Source organism: Ursus arctos, unplaced genomic scaffold, assembly GCF_023065955.2.
Source record: "Ursus arctos isolate Adak ecotype North America unplaced genomic scaffold, UrsArc2.0 scaffold_29, whole genome shotgun sequence".
NCBI lineage: Eukaryota > Metazoa > Chordata > Mammalia > Carnivora > Ursidae > Ursus > Ursus arctos.
In genome coordinates this window covers 19,656,847-19,679,340 of record NW_026622974.1, presented here as the reverse complement: position 1 = coordinate 19,679,340, position 22,494 = coordinate 19,656,847, and the positions used below count along the sequence as shown (strand labels likewise).

The 22,494-nt window shown below is 40.0% G+C and overlaps 1 protein-coding gene across 1 annotated transcript in view; it reads left to right on the top strand.

The window, feature by feature from the left end:
- The window catches only part of EYS (eyes shut homolog), a 1,472,707-nt gene that overhangs the window by 1,353,192 nt on the left and 97,021 nt on the right, over positions 1–22,494 (top strand). Inside the window, 2 exon segments of the mRNA XM_044387239.3 lie at positions 9,307–9,368; positions 9,371–9,478. Of these exon segments, the coding sequence (XP_044243174.2) occupies positions 9,307–9,368; positions 9,371–9,478 (170 nt within the window).

The window sequence follows — 22,494 nt, the reverse complement described above, 5'->3', positions numbered from 1 at the left end:
ACGGTCCATTTTAACATCATGTCAACCAATTCCAAGAAGAGATTTAGTCTTTTTCTGTGCAAAGAAGTTGAAAACTTAAACTTTTAATTGAAAAAGCCTGAAGCTACTTTCAACCTCTTGTATTTAAAACTCAAATTATCCCTTTCAGGATTAAAGGGGAAAAAAAAGAGAGAAGACCACATATCAAAGGTAGCAAAGCAGTGATTTACTATCAGTAGTTCTTTTGTTAGGAAAGCTGTTTTCAGTTCTCTGAGCTTTGTATCTCAATTGTATCAATTTAACAGAAAATATTCTTCTAAGATCGCACCCTAAATATGTGTAAATTTGAACTCTAATAGAATAAGTTTCCAAATAGTGCAGCAGTTAAGATGAAATAATTGCCTTTCTACTTCAGAATTAGTTTTAGGTGGGAATTCTTTATATTTAATTAGTACATTTAGCATAACAATAGACTAAGGGGAAATATTATGACCCCAAACAGAGACCCCTGTTTACTTACTCCTGTTGCCCTGACATCCTGTCCAGTTTAGTACTCATCAAAGATGTTTCATTTTATAAGGATTTATCATCATCACCATCAGCAGCAGCATCACCATCATGAACATTTTTTTAAATTTTTTATTATGTTATGTTAGTCACCATACAGTACATCATTAGTTTTTGATGTAGTGTTCCATGATTCATTGTTTGCATATAACACCCAGTGCTCCGTGCAATATGTGCCCTCCTTAATACCCATCACTGGCTTATCCCCATCCCCCATCCCTCACCCCACCCCCAAGCCCTCAGTTTGTTTCCCAGAGTCCATAGTCTCTCGTGGTTCATTCCCCCTTCTGTTTACCCCCCCTTCATTCTTCCCTTCCTTCTTCTACCAATCTCCCTGCATCATGTACAGTTTTGCATGAAAATGAGCTGGGGTGCTTTCTGTCCAATGAGCTCTCTCTCATAGACTTAGCATCTCAACTAGGCCCACGAAGCTAACCAAATTGTCCTCTAGAAGAACAGCTATGTCATGATGGTAATTGTATTTATAAAAGAATATTTTTTAAAAAAGAATATTCATTTAAGCTTAAAAAGAACTTTGCCATACCATGTTTCCACACACATGGGCATATTTCCACGTACTGATAACAAAAGTATAATGGATAAATACATTTAGTGCAACCTTTCTGATTTTATTGATACAGTAAGTAGCTGGTCCAGCTCTTTAAATTCTTTAGGTATTTGAGTCAAAGTTTATTTTCCTTCAGGTGCCTCTCCCCCCAACCCCAACTAACATAATAATCCATAGGTTCTCTTAATTATGATCAAAACCAAATTATTTTTTTTTATTTTATTTATTTATTTGACAGAGATAGAGACAGCCAGCGAGAGAGGGAACACAAGCAGGGGGAGTGGGAGAGGAAGAAGCAGGCTCATAGCGGAGGAGCCTGATGTGGGGCTCGATCCCATAACGCCGGGATCACGCCCTGAGCCAAAGGCAGACGCTTAACTGCTGTGCCACCCAGGCGCCCCAAAACCAAATTATTTTTTACAATCATAACTTATTTTGACACTACCTAATATATTCACTAGGATATCCATGGATGCTTCAAATATATGTATAAAGTTAGCTCATTGTATTCTCTCTTCTCCTACTTTCCAAATCTGTATTCTTCAGTTCTAAGAACGGCATCAAAATCCATTCAGTTATCTAAACCAGAAACCAACCATCAAGTTAAATACATATTTTTCCTCTAAACATCTATAAAATCATTTTTCTCCATGTCTGCTTCCGTTGAGCTTACCTACACTTCTGCTTGGATTTCATTGATAACCTCCTCCCAACTTGCTTCTGTATATGATTTAGAGTCCAGTCAGTAGACAGAAGCCACATAGTAATTTAGGAATATTTAATAGGAAGAATTATTAACTAGTAACAGAGGATTAACTCCTAAATGGCAAAGAGTACATTAGGAGTTTAGGTATAGTGAATGTAGGGAGCAATCCCTACTTTTAGGGCTGGGGAAGAATACTCAAAGAAAGAACAAATTTGGAAGACACACACACACAGATTGTATTTAGACTACTTTGGAGAGCATGTGGTCACTGGATACAGAACAGTTCACTGAGATGCCACAGGCCGGGATTGGGAAAGAGGAAGCCATCCACTGATGGGCTGAAGAAACTTGCTAGGCAGCCACCTGCTGGGGTATCACTGAAACTCGTGGGGAACTTCATGGGGAAGCCATCCCCTGGAATGCTAGGGACCTCACTGAGAAACCACCCACAGGGCTGCTGCTAAACTTACTAGAACTTTGCCCACTGGCGTGCCTGTGAAACACTATTACAAGCCACCCACTAGAGAGCCAGCAGAACTTTCTGGAAAGCCCCTCTTGGGGCTACTACTGAAGCTTGCTGAGACTCCGCCCACTGGGACACCTGAGTCTCACAGGGAACCCAGCTGGAACATAGTCTTAGTGGGAATTCATCTGAGGAAGTGCTGCTGAAACCCGCTGGGGGCGAGCACCACTGGGTTTCTTGCATATGACCCCAACAGGAGTAAGAAGAGAGGAAAGGGCATCCCTTCTTTTCTCAGTGTCCCTCCAGTACATTTTCGAACCATAGCCTCAGAATGATCATTCTAAAACAGTATGATTATTTCTCTGCCTCAAACCCTTCAATAGGGTAAAAAGAAAGAAGGAAGGAGAAACGAGAAGAGATGATGTGGGAAGTTAAGGGTTGATGTTGATGACTGCAATTTTATCTGTAGAGTATGAAGTGAAATCATCTCACACGAATGTGGGACACGGGGCTTAGAGCTTGGGAAAGATCTGAACAACCAATTTTGTAGGAGGAAAGGAGTCAAGGCCAAAATTAACGCAAACCTTTTGCCAAATGAATTCGGAATGTTACCTGGACTAACTCAAAAATGTAGGATATGCTACAGGGCGGAAGCTGCATGACTTGAAGGTCTGAATTGGGTTTGGGACTGAGGAAATAATCTCTTACGTGATGGGTAAATATTGAGTGGCAAATTTTATATTGTTCCCTATAATCTTTTTTTTTTAAGATTTTTATTTGAGAGAGGGAGAGAGAGAGAGAGAGAGAGAATGAGTAGAGGGAGGGGCAGAGGGAGAAGCAGACTCCCTGCAGAGCAGAAAGCCTGATGCAGAACTCTATCCCAGGACCCTGGGATCACGACCTGAGCCGAAGGCAGAGGCTTAACCGACTGAGTCACCCAGGCTCTCTATTCCCTGTAATTGTATAGCAAACCTTGTACCTGGACCTCAGAACTATAAGCTAAATATACCACATGGTTCAAGGTGTAGGCATTAAACATCTTGCAGTCAGTAATCTCTGATCTATATTACTGAGGACATTGACCCTGTATAAGGAGGTTTGGGACAGTTCCATATGTCCCCCCTTTCCCTGTAGTTTGAGAGCAAGTCTGATGCATCAGCATATTTAGAGGCAAGAAGTCCTCTAAATGTCTTGCTTTTTCCCCATGCGAAATTAGAGCATAAACACTTGATGAAAGTGAGAAATTGGGATAAATTAAATTTCTTGTTGCAAATTCAACATAGGAATATAGCAATGTTCATAACGAATGTTTCCATGTTTATAAATGTGTATCTTTCTAGGGAGTTATTTACTATTCCTTATGTGTGTGAGGAATAAATCCCTCCCCCAGCAATTTTGTAAATATTTCTTGATATCAGAAAAGAACAATCATCAACGCTGCATGCACTGTTTCCACCTCCCTGGCAACAGTTGAATTCACCATGGAAACAGCTGAGTAGAAATTGTGTGTATGTGAACATTAGTGAGGTCAAGGGAATGGGTGAAACAGCACTTTGTTGGCTTAAATATTGTAAGAGAATTTTTGTTTCTTTTTAGTAGGAGTTAAAATAGCATTTTAAAAGCTTATACCAACTCTTCCAGCCTTAAATAGTCATATTATCTTCACAGGAAATTATCTGAGAACTCCAGAGCTTCATAAGCACTGCATTTACTGATTCTGTTATATTAAATCCTGCCCAAATTGCCCTTCCAGTGCGGGGGACTGGAGACTGGCTAATTTCACAATGAACACGGAGTAAGAAAATCTATTATGAAATTGTTGCTTGGTCACAAAGTCTAATCTTAAAACCCTGAGGTTTTTTTTTTTTTAATTGGGGAAAGTAATTTTAGACATGTGAAATGATACAATCATTCAACAATTATTAATGCATTCTTTTATTTTCTCACCCCTTGGTACCTTCTTCCTCATGCTTTTTTCCCCAACCCTCTTCTCTTTGTACCAGACTCCTTTGTGTTTGCTCTTATCCCACCATTAACTGATTCGGATTCAACTGATCATATGTTTCATCTTTGCCTACCTCCTTTCCCTGTCATCCAAGAGCAGCTGACCACTGCCGGCATCTCATGCATCTCTCATTTATGTCATTTAGATTATGGCCACTTGTACCATGTTAGCTCCCTGTTTGGGGTTTGATATTTTCTGAGGCTCCTCTCTTAGAAGGGTCCCATGGCAAAAGGAATGAAAAAGATAGCTCTTAATGGGAAGGAAATTTCTGACCATCCTTCTCTACCAAGGAAGAACTTTTTATAAAGTGAACCATGGCTTTAAGAGAGAGCAGGAGGGAGGGGGAAAGAGAGAGAGATTATAACATAAATTCAATCTTCCTTCACAAAATAGGCACGGATTGAATTGGACAGATTCTAGAACAAGAAGAGACAAAAATATTTTATATTGTTGTGAATTATCCCTATTTTGTATATTATCTCTTCACATGTAATTCTCTAACTTTTATTACTGCTCGTATCCTTTTTTATCTTCTTTGTTTCTACCTTTAATAAAATGTTTTCACATAAAGAAGAAAGCTCCTTGAAGCCAAAGGACATTTCCCCTGAGCTCTCCCTTCATGGGTATGTTACATAGACTATGTTTTCTCAAGTTCATTTTCTAGGCCACCTTAAGATAATTTTGGTTTTTCACTGGAAAGGAGCTCAAAAACTGTAACGAAGACTAGCGGGCGTTGGGGGGTTGGTGGGTATTGCTTTGTAATCAGCCGACTCTTACTGTGGTGGTGTGAAATTCATGAAAAAGGAATGGAAGTTCCACTTGAACCACAGCTACTTGGGATCTTATTTACATTCTTAAGCCAGTGCTGTGGGGCTATAAATAGAAGAGCCTATACATAGAGATGGGTTATTTCTGCCAACAGTAATTTTATTTTTTAGAAGTATCTAGAGACATTATTCATAAGGACTCATTTCTGCTCACTTTCCTGCCGAGACGCCCCCTCTCTTGACACCATGGGTGGTCAACTCTGAAATCCGCTAATGATCCGTTAGCTACAAAGAGTGCAGCAAGAGTTATTTATTTTTTTATGTTAATACATGCAGGAGTCCTTTTAGTTCTAGAAAATTTTCAGGCATCTGGCTGTTATGTAAACAGGGGCATCCTTTTCAAGCCAGCATCTTTGATTTTTTTATTCAGCTAAATTTTCTAAAGGTAATTTTTAATAGCCGTAGAAACTTAATGACAGTCATTTGATATACTAACCATATTGTGACTTGTAATTGAATATGCTATAATGGTTATAATACCAAAATATATAGATGTTTGCATACACTTATATAGGTAGTACTTTTTTTAACTAAGCTTTAAAATGACTGACTGAATGTTTTCTTACTTTATGTGGTTAAGTGTAAGATACATGCAGTAGACCATATATGGCCCTGTAAAATAAAAACCCTCTAACCTTTGTACCTTGATGGATAAATATTGTGTTTTCAGATATACATTAGTCAAAAGCTGAAATGTAGCCCGAAAAGAGAAAATTATAATGCCCTGGCATCCTGCTAGACACAATAGTAACTAATGCCCAACGAGCTTTTATTCTGGGGAAGAAAATTTGTCTCAAGGGAGCTGGCTTTCGCACAAAGTAGGCTGTGCAAGAGGGTCACATGATGACATTTTTAAAACACAGAATCTTGGGCCTCACCTTCCAGCTCCTAAATCAAAATCTCAGAAGGCAAGGGCAGCACAGGAATCTGCATTTTAAAAGCCACGTGGATAAAAGCCCCTGGTAACATTCTGTGATGCCAGACCTCAGAGCAGCTTTTAGAAGTTACTGGCATTTGAATCCACGTATCACACAGCTAAGGTCTTAAAATCCTTGCCTACTGCCCAAATTCCCTTTTCACATACTTACGCTGTGTCTTACGAAGATTAGTTCATGCACTTATACTGTCTTCCCAAACAAGAGCAGAAGCAAGTCATTGATTCCATAGCACATGGCTCTGTCCCTGACATAGGTGCACAGCCAACACTGGTTGACAGCAATTGGCAGTAAATATGGTATTATGGTTTACAGGTAAGAACTTCGCCGATACCTGGGTTCTTTCCCAGACGTACTTTTAATTCAGAAAAGTGCCCTGACTTCCTTAGAGGAAGATTTGCAAAACAGTTTTCTATATTGTTCCCAGGTCTGTGAAGGATAAGATTTTTACAATTTTTTCAAATTAAAAAAGTGGACTGCATGTAAATATGTTCTCCCATAACTAATTAGACAGTGTCCAGTACACTCACAGTGATGTTGCAACGTTGAAAGAAAATTGGGTCAAGGAAGGTGACATCGTGTTAATCATTGTTTCCAAACATAGACTGTTACCAAGGTCCTTCAGCCTCGGGGCGCTTACTTTCCTGGACAACACTGCCATTTACTTCGGGGTGTGGAGAGGTGTCATTTGAGTTGAGTGACAGCAAACACAGACAACTTGAAGAAGTTGGGATTTAGTAATGCAATCTTTAGCAAGATCCGAATAGGAGAAACCTTTAGGTCCAAGTAGTACAGCTGGTAGCAAAAATAGATTTTATGAAAACTACCAGTGAAATATCTGGCACTCCAGGAAATATTTTGGAACTCGAAGGTGCAATTGAAGTGAAATATATCGAGGCATCATCATCTGGCAAAATTTTAGTTGGCTGATGCACTGCTTCTAGTGGAATATCAAGATGGACAAGATGGCTCTGGGCACTTGCTCCCGGTCAGCCAGATGAGGTGCTCTTCCCCTTTCATGCAGCATTTTCTATAGAATTTCCATGTCTCTCTCTGCTCTAGCTGCCTGCTGACGTACAGATGTATGCGGTTAGTCATCTCCGCATGAATTTATAACAACCAACTTCTTCCAACACCTGATGAAAGCAAAAAGGAAATGAGGCTTGATTGATCAATAGGACATGATTAAAATTAGTGCTTTCCTCAGTTTGTAACAGAAAAGCATCTTTCCTACATTTCAAATCTGGTTAGGTCTACATGATTCAAGCACTTAAATCAATCAATATTTAGATTCGTTTGACTTTCATATATGTGGCATTCTCCTTTACTATAAAAAGATGAATTTGGTCCTTCCAGAATGCCGCATTCAAGAGTCTTACTCTCCAGGACTTTATCCCAGAATACAGATGCTTAATACTGAGCTTTCAATTCCAAGTTAAGTGAGTGGAGGTGAAATTACATGGGATTTATCCATGGCCCCAAACATTAAGTTCCTACCTAACACTTTAAGTCACACCAGAAGGTATCTCTCTGTCCCTGCCCGATAGTCTGGCTATGCTTTTGCCACTATTCTCAGGCAAGAAGGAACAGCGTTGGCTCAAGGGTCCTCAAAATTCTGGTTTGTAATCCCCAAACCAAAAGAATTTGTTTAGGGTGCTTTATAACCATCTTAGTGATATTGATCCTAAATTTTTTTCCCATCTCTGAAAACCTGTGAGATTCTCTGTGTACTAAGTGTAGAACACTATGCAAGTTGCCATGGACGTTACCAAATGAGTAAATTACTGGTCACTCACGTTCAGCACCTTATGTGTCAACAAAATCTGAGGGTCTCAAAGCCTCACCCACCAAAGCTAGATTTACCTGCTATCTGATACATAAATTCTCTCAAGAGTGCTTCATCCCATTAACATAGAGAATTAATAGGAAAGTATGGACATTTTTGGAAAGGGAACCGCTTCAGATTTCAAAATTGGGTATTCATTAGTATGATACTTTCCTGCAAGTAAATTTATTTTGGACTAAGGGGGGTAAAAATGGAAAGAGGATATGAAGAGACCAGAAAGATGAGAAGGACAAGAGGAAAATTCCCTGGTATGGGCAAGATCTGCAAGTAGATTGGGAAGCTGAGTCATGAAACAAAAGATGCTGGCATACTAATCTGGGAGACGGTCCTGGCACCTGTCCTTAAGCGTTAACAGTCATGTTTAGAAGATAAGATGTAAGCAGAGGGAAAAAATTAAAGATTCATACATGGCAGGGTGTGTGGGCTAAAGCAATAAAGGGGAAAAAAGGGAAGGGAAGGGCATTAATATTAAATAGAATTCATTTAACTGCCAAGTGACAAAACCCCCATTCGGACTGGCGTGAAGACCAAAAAGGGGTTAAATCCACTGGTCCATGTAACTGCAGAGTAATGGTTGGATCTAGTACCCAAACAACATCATCAACCATCTATCTATCTGCCCCAGTCCCTTCCACTTGCACCACGAGGCATCGATCATCTGTTCTCTGCCAGGCTCTCCCCTCTGAGTGGGCAAACCCACCAGCAGCTACCAGGTCATGGGGTGCCAAGAATGGTGGAGGAGTGAGTCTGCAAAGACAAGCTAGGGCTACCTTTACTTTAAAAGGGGGGAAATAGATGCAGGGAAGGCAGGAACACCAGACTCCCAGTCACGTTCCCCTCTGGAGAAGGCTTACCTTCAGGTGAGCATACTTTTCAGCTCTGCCCTCACAGACACTCTCAGCCTGGGGCCACCCACCTGTATTTGAAGTGGGGGGGGGGTGTTGGGTCATTACAGCTCCCCACAGTGCTTTTCTTTCTGGTTACCTCAGGGGTGGCTCTTGGAGGACTTTGTCCTCAGTGGAAGAAGTTTATCCCCAGCTTGAATCTCTCCTCTGAGTGTTGCTCCTGAGATGTTTTCTTCTCAAGACATTTGAAGCACTTTACTGAGGCAGCACCACACATATTTAATGAGCCCTAAAAAGGCACCTAGTGTGAAATAAAAGGTGAGATAAATCAAAAATAAAAATAGATGGCTTAAAATAGAATTCATGGCTGCAGGCAAACTATAAAGCTGCCAGTCTGCTTTCAGTGTGAAGTAGACAGCCAGAAATACTTCAAAGTTGAAAAACACAGAAAGAGAAAGGGAGAAGACAAGCTGCAAGTTTCATTTTATTTGTGTGTGTATGTGTGCCTGTGTGTAAAAGATCAATTGTTTTCTCATGGGTTTCATCATTCCTTTTCCCTTCTCAGTGATCATGGAAACTGGTTTTGTGAGTGTCCGAGGCCGTGTGAAGGCAAGATGTGCCAGTTTGCAACTGTGAAAACAGCCCGTGTGGGAACGATGCCACCTGTGTGCCGAAATCCAGGACAGATACCGTCTGCCTCTGCCCGTGCGGGGGGTCTGGACTTCTCTGCCCGGACGGTAAGATCATGTGATTAATAAGCATGGTGCACGGGCAAAAGGGGGTGAGAAGTAGAGAAGTCACTCAAAGGAATCAAGGACAGCACCTGACTGATCAAATATGTCTAATCCTTTCTTGGTTCTTTTCAAGTCAATCGAGACAAGACCTACTGATGAGACTGATCACTAAGCAGGTATTTCTCTCAGCCGTCATGTAATTACAAAGAGGGTAATGAGTTTACCCTAAGGTTAGACTATAGAAAATCTCAGTATTATAAAATCTCAAAGTCATTCTAATGCTTAGAGAATAACAAGGAAAATCAGATGCAATACATAAAATCAAAATATTTTATCTCATTTTGGCAAACTGAGGATACAATATTAACATATCTATGTATTGTAAACCAGTTTCTTTTTTGTTTAAAGATAACAAAACCTATGACACGACTATTATACAGCAAGAAACAAAATCACAAATAATATCCATATACGTCTCCTTAGGAAAATCTAGGATACGGAAATCCTAAATTACAAAAAGGTACAAGATGCTGTAATAGAAGATTGTTTAAGAAGCAACTTGGCCTAAGAATGTAATGTTAGCTTTGATATACAGAAATAAATATGTCTATAATATTTCCAGAAACAATTTAAAGTATTTGGTATTAACATTTTATCGACTCAGGGCTGGACGGACTTGTTTCATTTTTATTTTCACCGTAAAAATTTTTTAAATTTTTTTTAAAGATTTATTTATTTATTTGAAGGAGGGGGAGGGGCAGAGGGAGAGAAAGAGAGGGAATCCCAAGCAGACTCCCTGCTGAGCATTGAGGCCATCTAGGGGCTTTGTCTCACAGCCCTGAGACCATGATCTGAGCCGAAATCAAGAGTCAGATGCTCAACCAACTGAGCTACTCAGGTGTCCGTCACCATAGAAACAGTTTACGGGGCGCCTGGGTGGCTCTGTCGTTAAGCGTCTGCCTTCAGCTCAGGGCGTGAACCCAGGGTCCTGGGATCAAGCCCCGCATCGGGCTCCCTGCTCTACTGGGAGCCTGCTTCTCCCTCTTCCACTCCCCCTGCTTGTGTTCCCTCTCTCGCTGGCTGTCTCTCTCTCTGTCGAATAAATAAATAAAATCTTTAAAAACAAAAAAAGAGTTTACCCCTTTGGTGTTAGTGGTGTTTGTTACCAAATTCTAGAATAAGGTTATCAAAGTGAGCACAGGTCACTAGGCCCCAGGTGCAAAATCAACCACATCTAACCTGTGCTGACTCATCAAAAAGCTGGAGCACCACCCCCTGACATAACAGGTATGAAAATTGAAACTAGAATAAAGAAGAATTTGTGACTAAAAGGTATTGTAATTTTTGGTGTATATAGCTTTAAGGAAATTGAGACAATGGATTTATGTGTAGTTCGGGAGGGGGAGTTAAGAGTACTGTGTGTTTCATTCTTTGTGGGGCGGGGTTATAGTAGAAGTTAGCCAAGTCACTTTTCTAATAAAAGGCATCATACACCAGATGGGATTGAAGTTTTGTCCTTTCTGATAAAAACAGGACCATTCATTCTGTCGAGGTAAAAGCTATTGAAAAATGCAGTTGGTCACAAAAAAATTGATTACTAAAGGGTGAATCATCAGTTTTGCTTCCTAGTTGAAAATCAGACTGATCACATGAAGTAAGAAATAAAGATTTTTTTTTTAAGTAGTCTCCGTAATCAGCATGGAGCCCAATGAGGGGCTTGAACTCACAACCTTGAGATCAAGACCCAAGCTGAGATCAAGAGTCAGACGCTTACCTGACTGAGCCACCCAGGCGCCCCAAGAAATGAAGATTTATAAGAACATCTTCACATTTACAAAAAAAAAAAAATGTTTACTCCCATCTCATGGTCTTATCAGGCCTCCAGAGATGCAGAGATTTATAGATTATTGAGACAGGAAATGTTAAACCAAATTTATTAGATTCTTCGTTTCATTGTAGATAAGAAGAAATTCCTACATGCACCCATCCAGAGGAATTTCTCAAAATAACCCTTCCATTAATATATTCCATGAAAGTGCCAAAACAATTTGAGATTCCTACCCTCGTAGAGCTAACCTTCTAACGGAGAAGATCAAAAGGAAATAAAAATGGCTCAAAACACAGTATACAGTTTATGAAAAGAATTATGAAGGAAATAAACAAGGAGTGTAGGGAGTAACTAGCGTGATAGGAGCTCATGACAAGAATGACTATAGGAGAATACAGATTTGTGCTAAAGCCTAAAGAATAAGAAATATGACACATGAAACCAAGAAAACAACTATTCAAGCAGAAGTTTCAGAAAAAAATGAAAGACTGACAAAAGGTGGAACCTGGGCTTTTTGAAGAATAAAATGTGCTACTCTAGCAAAGCATAAGGGAGCAAGGGCGAAAACCATATCTGACATGACAGGGCCTACATCATAAGGGTTCTTAGGCACATGGGAAGGTTTTAGACTTATTTCTCAGTGCCTTAAGGAGCCATTGGAAGGTTTTAAAGAGGCAAGGGGTGTATATGTCCTTGTTTAAACCATTCTGACTGCAGTAATCGATTTTAGAAGGCTTTTGTCAGTGACCCTAACAAAAGATAATTTTGCCTAAAACCAGGGAGATGGCAGTGGAGATGGAAATAAGTGGATAAACTTGAGATCTGTTCTGGAGATGGAATTGACAGAACTTTCTGGGTTGTATGTGAGAAGAGCTGAATCAAGAACATCCAGATTTCTTTATTTTATTTGTTTGGTCTATGGGTAGATTGTGGTGCCATGAGGAGAATTAGGAGCATAACAGGGTTTTTATAGGGCATTATTGGGAGGTAAACAAGAATTTTCTTGTGTACATGTGAAGGGAGATATGCCTGGTAGGTATCCAAATGGAGAAGATATGTAGGCAAATGGGTACATGATGCTCGAACTCATGGGAGAGGCCGTGCTTAAAGATACAATTCAGAGGGGGCGCCTGGGTGGTACAGCGGTTGGGCGTCTGCCTTCGGCTCAGGGCGTGATCCCGGCGTTATGGGATCGAGCCCCACATCAGGCTCCTCCTCTATGAGCCTGCTTCTTCCTCTCCCACTCCCCCTGCTTGTGTTCCCTCTCTCGCTGGTTGTCTCTATCTCTGTCGGATAAATAAATAAAATCTTTAAAAAAAAAAAAAAAGATACAATTCAGAGAGTCATCAAGGTAGGGGTAGTGGTTCTTCTCCAAAGAACCGGAGATTGTCTAAGGAGAAAGTGTAGCCAAAGAGGAGAAGAAAGCTGAGGACCAGGATTCCACTATTCAGGGATCTGCTAAAGTAGAGAATGCCATGTGAAATGCCAATACCATCCCCAGACCAACACCCCCCACACACATTTCAGGCCATAAATATTGCTCCTTTGGTGATGTTGCATTGTCTTAGCCTAGATCCCCCATCAAAGAATTGCACTGACGTAGTTTATTTTGGAAACGATCTCAAGAAACGGAAGTGTAGTGAAGCCTTGGATGGAATAAGACAGGAAAGGGGAGAAAGTCAATACGAAAGGTGTGTTATGGGGTTGAAGCGTGGATAACTGTACTTGATTCTACTGAGACCTTATGAGGAACCGTCTAAAATGACAACATTGTCTGATGTTATGAGGAAATGTATAGAACGATTCTGGGAATTGCCTGTCCAAGGGACAAAGGAGAGAAGCATTTAACCATCGACTCATGGTTCCTTTTGATTGAGGGTTGCCCTATGGAACCTTAACTTTTCCACACTTCTACATTGCCCTACAGAACTAGCAACAGTGAAAGCTTTTGCAGGCATCCCGGGCAAGCAAAAGCACCAGAGAAGCTGGAAGGAGAGGAAGGAGATCTTAACATATCAACATTCCTTAGCAATCACAAAAACGCCCACTCCCTTCAGGAGCACCCAGCAAGCATCAAGGCTTTCTTTACTCCCCCAATCTGGTGTGAGGTAGTGCCCTATATCATTTCTTGGACCATTCACTGTCACCAGTCTGGCCTCCGGGAGATTCTCTAGAACATACTGAGTATATATCTATTCGATAGAGAAAAGCACAGAGCAAACCGATAAGCATAGTCGTTGCCCAATTGCAACTACACGTGAGAAAAGGCACAGAATAAGATCCCAAACTCCCTTTTTTATCTTTGCCTCTTTGTTAATACCAGAGGATGGAAAATCAACTAGTTTTATCAGCAGTTGTATTTGCTACATAGCACTTATCTTTCAGATCATAGCCATATCTACCATACTAATGTATTCTCTGGGGGATAATAGGAAATAGACTTATGACGTTTCCTACCTTGTTGATGTTTCCACTGGGGAATTCATCCCGGGGCAATCATGGCAGTGATGACAGGAGCCAAAATAAACAAACACTGCAAATGGAAAATTCACAGCTGCGTCCTTCGTAAAGTGCTTTACTTTCCACATTTGTGCTCCTCAGTCACACTTCCTGTTGCCTCCTATGCAGGCATAAGCTCTTCTTGTTTTCTTAACCACATCATTTTAAAGACAAAGGGGGGACGCTTTATCTTGTCTCTTGCCAGCTGTGTCCTTTCTAAAAATATGTCTTAATTTACCTTATCCTCCCAGCCTGCACCTGTCAATGGAACAGAACTTTTGAAGAAAGTAGTGAAACATGCAGACTGAGACCTAGAATTAGCGTGGTTGGGTTAAAATCCCCACTCTCCGCGCTGAGGAGCCTGCGGAGTGACCTTGGGCAAGTCACTTGGTCTCTCTGTGCTGCAACTTCAAAGAGTCTAATAATAGAACCTAACTTACAGAGTTCATGAGAATTAAATGAGATGACTCATGTAAATTGCTTAACACATCACTGGACACATAGACAATGCTTTTGTTTTTTTAAGAGCTTGACAAGCCAGGATTCTGACCCACAGAGAGAACTGCCACATCTCGTCGTTGTGGGAAAGAAGGCTGGATCTCCATCCTAGCTAGAAAGAAAACTCTCTAGGATGTCAAAGGAAATCAAAATTAATTTCCTTTTAAGAATTTTTCTAACTTGGTGACACTCTTTGCAGTGATTAGAGACAAGCCAGGGTATTACAAAGTCAGGTAGGAAAGCAGCGCTGCAGGGATACAGATAATCACCAGGCTATTTGAGGACATGAGACGTCTATAAAGCAGCTTAATGTCAGGCTGGCATTTTGTAATGGCATATTTCAAGTACATGTAATTTTCTGTCATGTAAGCTCGTAACTCTTTTGATAGCATCCACTCTGATATGCTCCAGCTTTTTCTCTCCGACCCAACAGCTGTTTGATTACCCTGCTGTTCAACCCATCTCAATATCCTTCATTTCCCTCCATGTTTTAATTCTCTTATTTTCCAGCTCCTGGTTACAAAGAAATGTTAAAAGATCAGGCCTGATCCCAGAGGGGAGCAAGGAGACAGGGGCGTTTGTGGCCACACAAGAAAGCACTCAGGAAAGGGATTCCTCTTGCCCTGGGTCGAAGGCGACCTTTCTTTGAGTGTCCTGCATTTTTTTCTTCCTGAAGAACTGAGGGAATTGCCTCTCCTTTTGCTCACACCTCCTGCCTTTCACCTATTTTTTCTATTTCAGCATTTGTAAGGAAAAAAAGATAGATTGGCACATCTAAAAAGGCAGCACTTAAAATAAATACATGTACTATTGTACACTGAAATGTTCTTGAAAAACAGCTTTGATGGACTCCTGCAATCGAACCCACTGCATTGAATTAACACCTTTTTTCCCATTTGTGCAAGTGGCAGTCCCCGCAGAGCAAAGTTACGGTTATTGTTCCAATAATCATTGCCGGTACTTTGTGTTCATAAGCAAATGAGCCTCTGTGTGTGTGTGTGTGTGTGTGTGTGGGTGTGTGTGTGTGTGTGTGCGCGCGCGCACGCGCGCGCATCTGGGAAAGATTTTCTGGTCCAAGTCTTTCCTTAGGTGTCTATAGTTACTTCTGTCATCTTTCTCTAATGGCATTATGCTTCCTACCAGTGAGCGATGTTGGATTTAGTTATATATGCACACACACACCACACACACCACACACACCCCTATTAAAAACAAGATAGTAAGGTATTTGTCTTGGGGAATTATATTAGTTCTGGCAGAGTCTGCCAGTTGCTTGACCAATATATTCTCTCCTTTTTATTTATACATCCCTGAGTGTATTGGGGGCAGTAATGTGCCCAGCTCAAATGTCCCAGCCTCCCTTAAAACAGTGCAGCCGTGGGACTCAATTATGACAAGTGGATATAAGCAGAAGTGTTAGAGAATTGTACTGGCCTCCAGGAAAACTCCTAAAGAGTGGCATGACCCCCACCCTTTCTTCTTTTTTAGTTTCGCTGTAAGCCTAGAATGTGTACCGGATGACTCGAATTCCAGAAGTCATCTTGGATCATAAAGCAACCTTGAGAATGGAAGATGCATGCTAGGATGGTGAAGCAAAAAGATGGAAAAGCTTAATTAAGTCCCAGATAACTCTAGAAACACCGTACGATTCAGGGATTGTCCAACATCACCCTTTTTATTAATGAGGGAGAAATAACCTGTTTTGCTTAAACCTCTGTTATTTTGTTATACGTTATCTGCTATATATGGCTAAACCTAATATTTACCGATACAGTCAGTGCCAAGGTTTCCCTGAACTTTATATCCTGATATGTTTTCTCAAATATTCCTGATTTGATTCATAAGCCCTTAGATTCCTTCTCAAAGAGAGAAGAAAATACAGGATTTCTTGTATCTTATTTCTCTTCTTTCAGCCTAAAAGATTTAATAAATTAGAACTTTATAAAATATATTTTGCAAACCAATAAAAGTGTGGTATGAACATTATTCCGATATTGTAAAAAAAAAATCAAAGTAAGCAACAAAATGAAAATATTTTTGCAAATTAGAAAAATAATAAGAAAGCAAATTTTAGATCTTACTTATAAAACATTACCTCTTATTTTAGAAGTACCCCCATGAGCCAATTTCTAATAATTACACTAAATGAAAAATCAAATTAGTTTGTAGATTTTCACATCTAAATTCCTAGGAAGGCATGCAGCTATTATTGTCTGCTTTTTAAACAGAGAACAAAGAATATTCACTATTAAACTCTTACTAACTGTTTGCCTCTGGAACACTGTCAGTAGGACACTAAACTGTAAAAGCCAAATGTTCCTTTTGTTCATTCCAGCACTCTGTCATTGTTTAGCAACCTCACGGAATTCTCCCTCCCCACACAAGCATTTCTTGCTTATTAAAAATGTCTTTAAAATGGATAGACTATGCACAGGAGTAGAATTGTCTCTCCTGAATATATTTATGGCAGGTTGATTTTGTAGACATTTGTGGAAATGGAAACCTCTGCGGTTTATCCATAGCTCACCAGAGAATTGAACTTTGCAGGTCTGTCAGTCCAGGCCCTCCCACAAAGAGTCCATTTTTTGGTATCAAATGAATACTGTCAGATCCTACCACACCTAGCAGGTTATGCTTGGTCAGTTTAAGAGCTGTGCTAATGTGGTGCACCTGCCAGTTACCAAGCAATGGAAAACACAAACACAGTTGTTGTACAGTAAAAAATTCTTCACAGAAATGGAAAATTGATTAGAGTCTGGGTAAATTTATGCCACATGAAAGACTATAAAGTCAACATTTTATGAACAGGCAATGGAATTTATTGATTGCTAGGAATGAAATAAACAGGGATGGAGATGCCTGTGTGTGATGTAAATTGCCTACCATTCCATACAATGATTAGGAGTTATTCAGTTCAAGGAGTTTTTTGTTTATTTCCACTGACACGCTCAAGTTGTCTTTTCGAATATTTTGTCATTCCATGACTTTGTGCTTGAAAATGTCTTCCTATGCCTCTTAGGATGAGGTAAGAACTGCTTAAGATAAAGTGCAAGCCTGACATGGGCAGACCCCTCCCCCCTCCCCAATCCTGCCCCCCCAATCCACCCTCTGGCAGCTCATTCATACTATTTTGTATTTTTCTTTTAAATGTTGGCCATTTATCACATCAGTCCTTCCCTCAGACAGTCAGCTCTGTGAAGGTAGCTGTCACATCCGCCTTGGCCATCACCATATCTGTGGGGCAGCCAGTGTTGCTTGACACATGGGAGGCTCTCATGTTTTGGCTGAATTGAAAATAATCTCAGAGTTCTTCAAAATCTTCATCTAAGCTGCTACCCTGAGCCTACTACTATGGCTATGACTGTTAGGGGCTAGTCAGCAAGTATTTGTCAAATTGAAAAAGTAAACTAATAAAACAGTTAATGAGTGAATCATCTATCCAATTTGGAACATTTCCAAAAGTGTGTTTCACAGCACACTAGTGCCATAAAAAAGAGTGCATTGAGATGAACTCACATCTACTGAGTGCTCACTATATGCCAGACCCTCAGCTAAGTACTTTACATTCATCTTCCTACATGATCTGCGTAATAACCCAATGAAGTATGTCATTATTTCCATTGCGCAGATAGGGAAACTAAGGATCAGAGGATTTAAATAATCAGTCAAAAGTAAAACAGTTTGTGAATGGTGGGTAAATCTGGAACCCAGGTCTCTCTGACTTCAGCCTTTTTAAAAAATATTGTATAGTACTCTGCTCGCCTTTTAGGAATCCAAGTGTATAGTAGTGATGTGGGAAACAAAGGCAAAAGAAAAATTAAATTTCCTTTCTACCTATAACCCACTGACAAGTCCTTGAAACAGGCAGAGGGACATTCTTCTAGGGACTCAACTGCCTCGATGTTAATAATTCACTAAGGGCAAAAGGCAATCTTAGCCTGACCCCCAGGATCCTGCAAGTCTACTTTAACATATAAAAATACCTTTGGAAATGTCCTTTATCTCTACTCCCCAAGATACATGTTGGCAATCATCCCCCAAGCATATGACCCACTGATATACATCTGAAGGGTCTCACGTCTAAAGGTTTATTAGACGGTAATAAATGACCTTTTCCCAACAATAGCTAGCCCCCTCAAGGTCCTGGAAACCTTGCTTCCAAAATTCCTTAGAGACTTATGCTATCCCTAACCCCCTCCCAACTTGAAAGTATATAATGAGCCACTCCTCATGACCCCAGTGCAGCTCTTTCTGCCCATGGGTCCTGTCCCCATGCTTTAATAAAATCACCTTTTTGCACCAAAGACATCTCAAGAATTCTTTCTTACCCGTTGGCTTCGAACCCTAATGTCTTTCCTACATCAGTAGCACAGTGAAAATTCTGAGAAGTCCCAAAATGACCCAGCGTTAAGCCAAGGAGCTCTTCTTTCTCACAGAACAAGCCTTTCACAGAATGCACTGCAGTATTTCCTGTAGTGGTATATGTACACTCCACTGTGGTATTTGAAGAAAATGTCAGTTCTCTTTTTTGCCTCAATCTTTTAATTTCTACTTTTGAGTTTTATGATGTCCATATTATATTAATGTATTAATACACCAATAACAGTTTTAAATAAACAACATATATGGGCCATGATCTGAAAAAGTTTAGAGAGCACTCATTTAGACCACTCCCTTTCAAACATGGCCTGAGATTTTTTATTAGTTATGTTGATTTCAAAGAATTTAGAGAATCTTATTTCAAATTATGGTTGGAATATATAGGATATAGAATATGGACCATTTATTATCTATTTCCAGCTGGTTGATATTGTTAGAGGAAACAATGGAGTGGCATATTCAAGAGGTGCTTATGTTTTTAAAGTACATTAAAACCACCCACTTACCCCAATACAATTACATTTACTTAAACTTGCATTCTCTTAGCTCATGCTAACTGAGCTGTGGAGAAGACAGCAAGAGGACTACGGACGCAGGAGTAGAGTGACAAGTGCCTCTGCTAATACCAGCAGCAATCCCATCGTAGAAAGTCAAGGATTAAATGTCATATGGCCATTTTATAGAAATATGCTCATTTGAGGTAGGCATTCCTGGACAGGAAGAGTCACATAAGGCCACTGAGACCTCAACTACGCAGGATAAGTGTAAGTGGGGGCTACATCTCCTTTTTCTGCATTGCAAATTTAATAAAAAATAAATAGGGCTCACAATTATACTACGCATTTATCAGTTAGGGTTTTGTTTTGTCTTGATTTTTCTCAATGAGTCAGATGATTGATACTTGCCTTTTTTTTCTATGTACTTTTAGCAAATGATGACCCTTCAATACTTTAAGTGTCCTGAAAAGTACTCAACTTTAATAAGGAACCACATGATCAGTTAATATGAATTCCCACTCATCCAATGGGGGAGATGCAAATTATATTTCACATATTTGATAAGAACAACTAACCTGAAAAGACTGACACTTTTAGATGTATCATTTTGTCAACTCAGACAGATAAACCATTTCTTAGAGGAAAACATTAATCCATCAAAGGAGCATTTTTAGAAAGTGTATCAATTAGTGTAAAATTGATTAGTCAAAATCATTAAATTGATCATTTCAATGCTCCAATGACCCATGTCTATGATTAAAAGACTTGGCAAAAGAGTTCTGGGATTCCTGTCATGATGCTTTTGTGAAACAAAGATAAAATGGGAGAATAATGAAAAAAAATGGAGAAAGATAATATTTCTGAAAATTAATTATAGTTTGTAAACAAAGCCTGACTTCATATGTACCTATGTTGCATTAAGATTATCCAATGTATCCAACATAGACATGCTTTCCACAATACTGAGCGTTCCATATGCCTTCCCTGGCTTTATCATATCCCTTACCCTTGAGAAATAAAGGATAAATCCAAAGGTAAGGGTAAGCAGTCTTAGATAATCAGGTCATGATCCCAGTTTGGCTGTAATGATGATATTATAAACCCTGAATGTGAATGTGAATGTGAATGTGAACTACAAAAGGGAGTTCTACACATGCAATATCAATAGTACAGCTCATGTCTCAAAATGCTGGAAGCGCTTAATGTGAACCATAATTCCCGAAGGGCTATTTGAGTCTTTATTTTTATATCTAGATAGTGTTATAGGGATTACTAAGAACTGGGCTTCATACTCATTTCTGAAATTTCAAAATTTGAAGAGCAAAGAATATCTTGCAAAAGGTCACCTATTATTCTGTTATAAATTAAGGTTTTCTTCCTATCGGCTAAGCAATAGACAAGTATAGGTGTATTTTTAATTCCCTTGTTCTAATGAAAGCACGTTGGTCCTGAGTAAGGGATTTGTGGGAAGCGAATTAACTCTTCCCTGACTCTGCTGTTCTCAGTAACTTAAGAGCGTAACTAGTGCCTTGTAAAGTTAATAGGGCTCTTTGAAAGTCAGCATTTTACTGCCCATTTCAATTTGCATCCATGACTTGACACCTGGCAAGGAACATCCAGTCTTTTCCAGAGGGCAGATCTAAATATTGCACCTAATGATTCAGTCTCCAAAATGACATTTCGTAATTCTCTTTGCCATTCCAAAGGGGCCAAGGGTATTTTTGAATCTCATCTTTTTTTTATTCCTGTGTATTAAATCAATTTGAAATTGTTAAAGTATGACTTTTTCTGCCCCCAAGACTTTAAGCTCTAGAGAAAGAAAAGTTGTCATCAGAGTGAGTGGTTGATAATTCTGCTTGTTGGAGTGTATCCCGTCTGTCTCCAGGTAGATGGCTTAACGCACACCTTGCTGACAGCCACCACCGAAGGGGGCTTTCCTGCAGGAATATCACTCTGGCTGCCCTGCTGAATGCGTCCCCTAAGTACTCGTCAGAGTTGCTATCTTAACCATGGTGGAGTCGATTTTTCCTGAGTTAGCCGTATTCACAGCCTTTTAAGTTAGTTTTCCTGTGTAAACTTTACAAAGAGAATGTTTAAGAATTATATATTTCAGAGATCTTTTTGTCTGTGAATTATAAAACCCCCTTGCGGCGTCGCCTGCTTCCTGCCTCCGTTATATCTCTCCCCTCCATTACTTGTAAGAAACAAATACCTTTGGGGAAAGTGCATCTTTAGGGTCCTGGATTTCGAGCTACTGAATCTTAGCCTAAATCAGCGTGGCAAAAGGAAATGGAAAGCCTCAACAGCCACCTCTCCCACATGTTATGATAATTAGGCACTTCCACAATTTCCCATCCTGCAAATCAAAGGACTTAAGGTGCCTCTTTGCCAACATCTAAAAGCTTTCCTGGTTATTCAACACTTGCCCTGTTGGAATAAGAGAGTATCAGAACACCTGTGCAATACACAAAGGGCTCTAAATTTATGGGTGTATTAAGCAAAGTCTAATTATAACTTGATTAAAAAAAAAATCCCCTTGACAAAAGCCTATTTTCAGAGAAGCAGCTTTTGTAAGAACAAACTTAGAAATGATTATATCCCAAATGTGCTACTTGGTAAGATTGAAAAGAAGTGTTGCTCGGAGCATTCTTAGACACAGAAAGAACAACACATTTTTTTTTTCACCCTTTCTTCTCCAGAGTAGAGTGGGGTGCTGCATCTTGCCAACCCTTTAACGTCTGCATGCTGTAATTAATGAACTTCATTGCTTCAGCAAACTCAAAGAGATACTGTTTTATTTTTTTAAAAGATTTTATTTATTTGAGAAAGAGAGAGCACGGTGGGAGAGGGAGAAGCAGGCTCCCCGCTGAGCAGAGAGCCCAACACCAGGCTCGATCCCAGGACCCTGAGACCATGACCTGAGCTGAAGGCAGACGTTTAACTGACTGAGCCACCCAGGCACCCCATAGATACTGTTTTATTCACTAACAAGTCTTTACATCACTTTATAGATGATGAAGCTGAAGTTGGCAGTATCGAGCTATTAGTGCTGTATGATGGGAAGGCCCTACCCTGGAGAACAGAGCCCAGATCCCGGTCCAAAATGTGACACAACCAGCTGTGTGACCTCCAACAAGTCACTTGACCTCCCTGCACTTCACTTTCTTCCTCAGCTAATAAAGGAGCTGAATAGACTGTCCTCCTCTTCTTCAATTATTTTATTCCAATCAGAACCCTTAGATTGAGAATAGGGAAAATCAGGGTGTCTGGGTGGCTCAAGGGGCGCCTGGGTGGCTCAGTCATTAAGCATCTGCCTT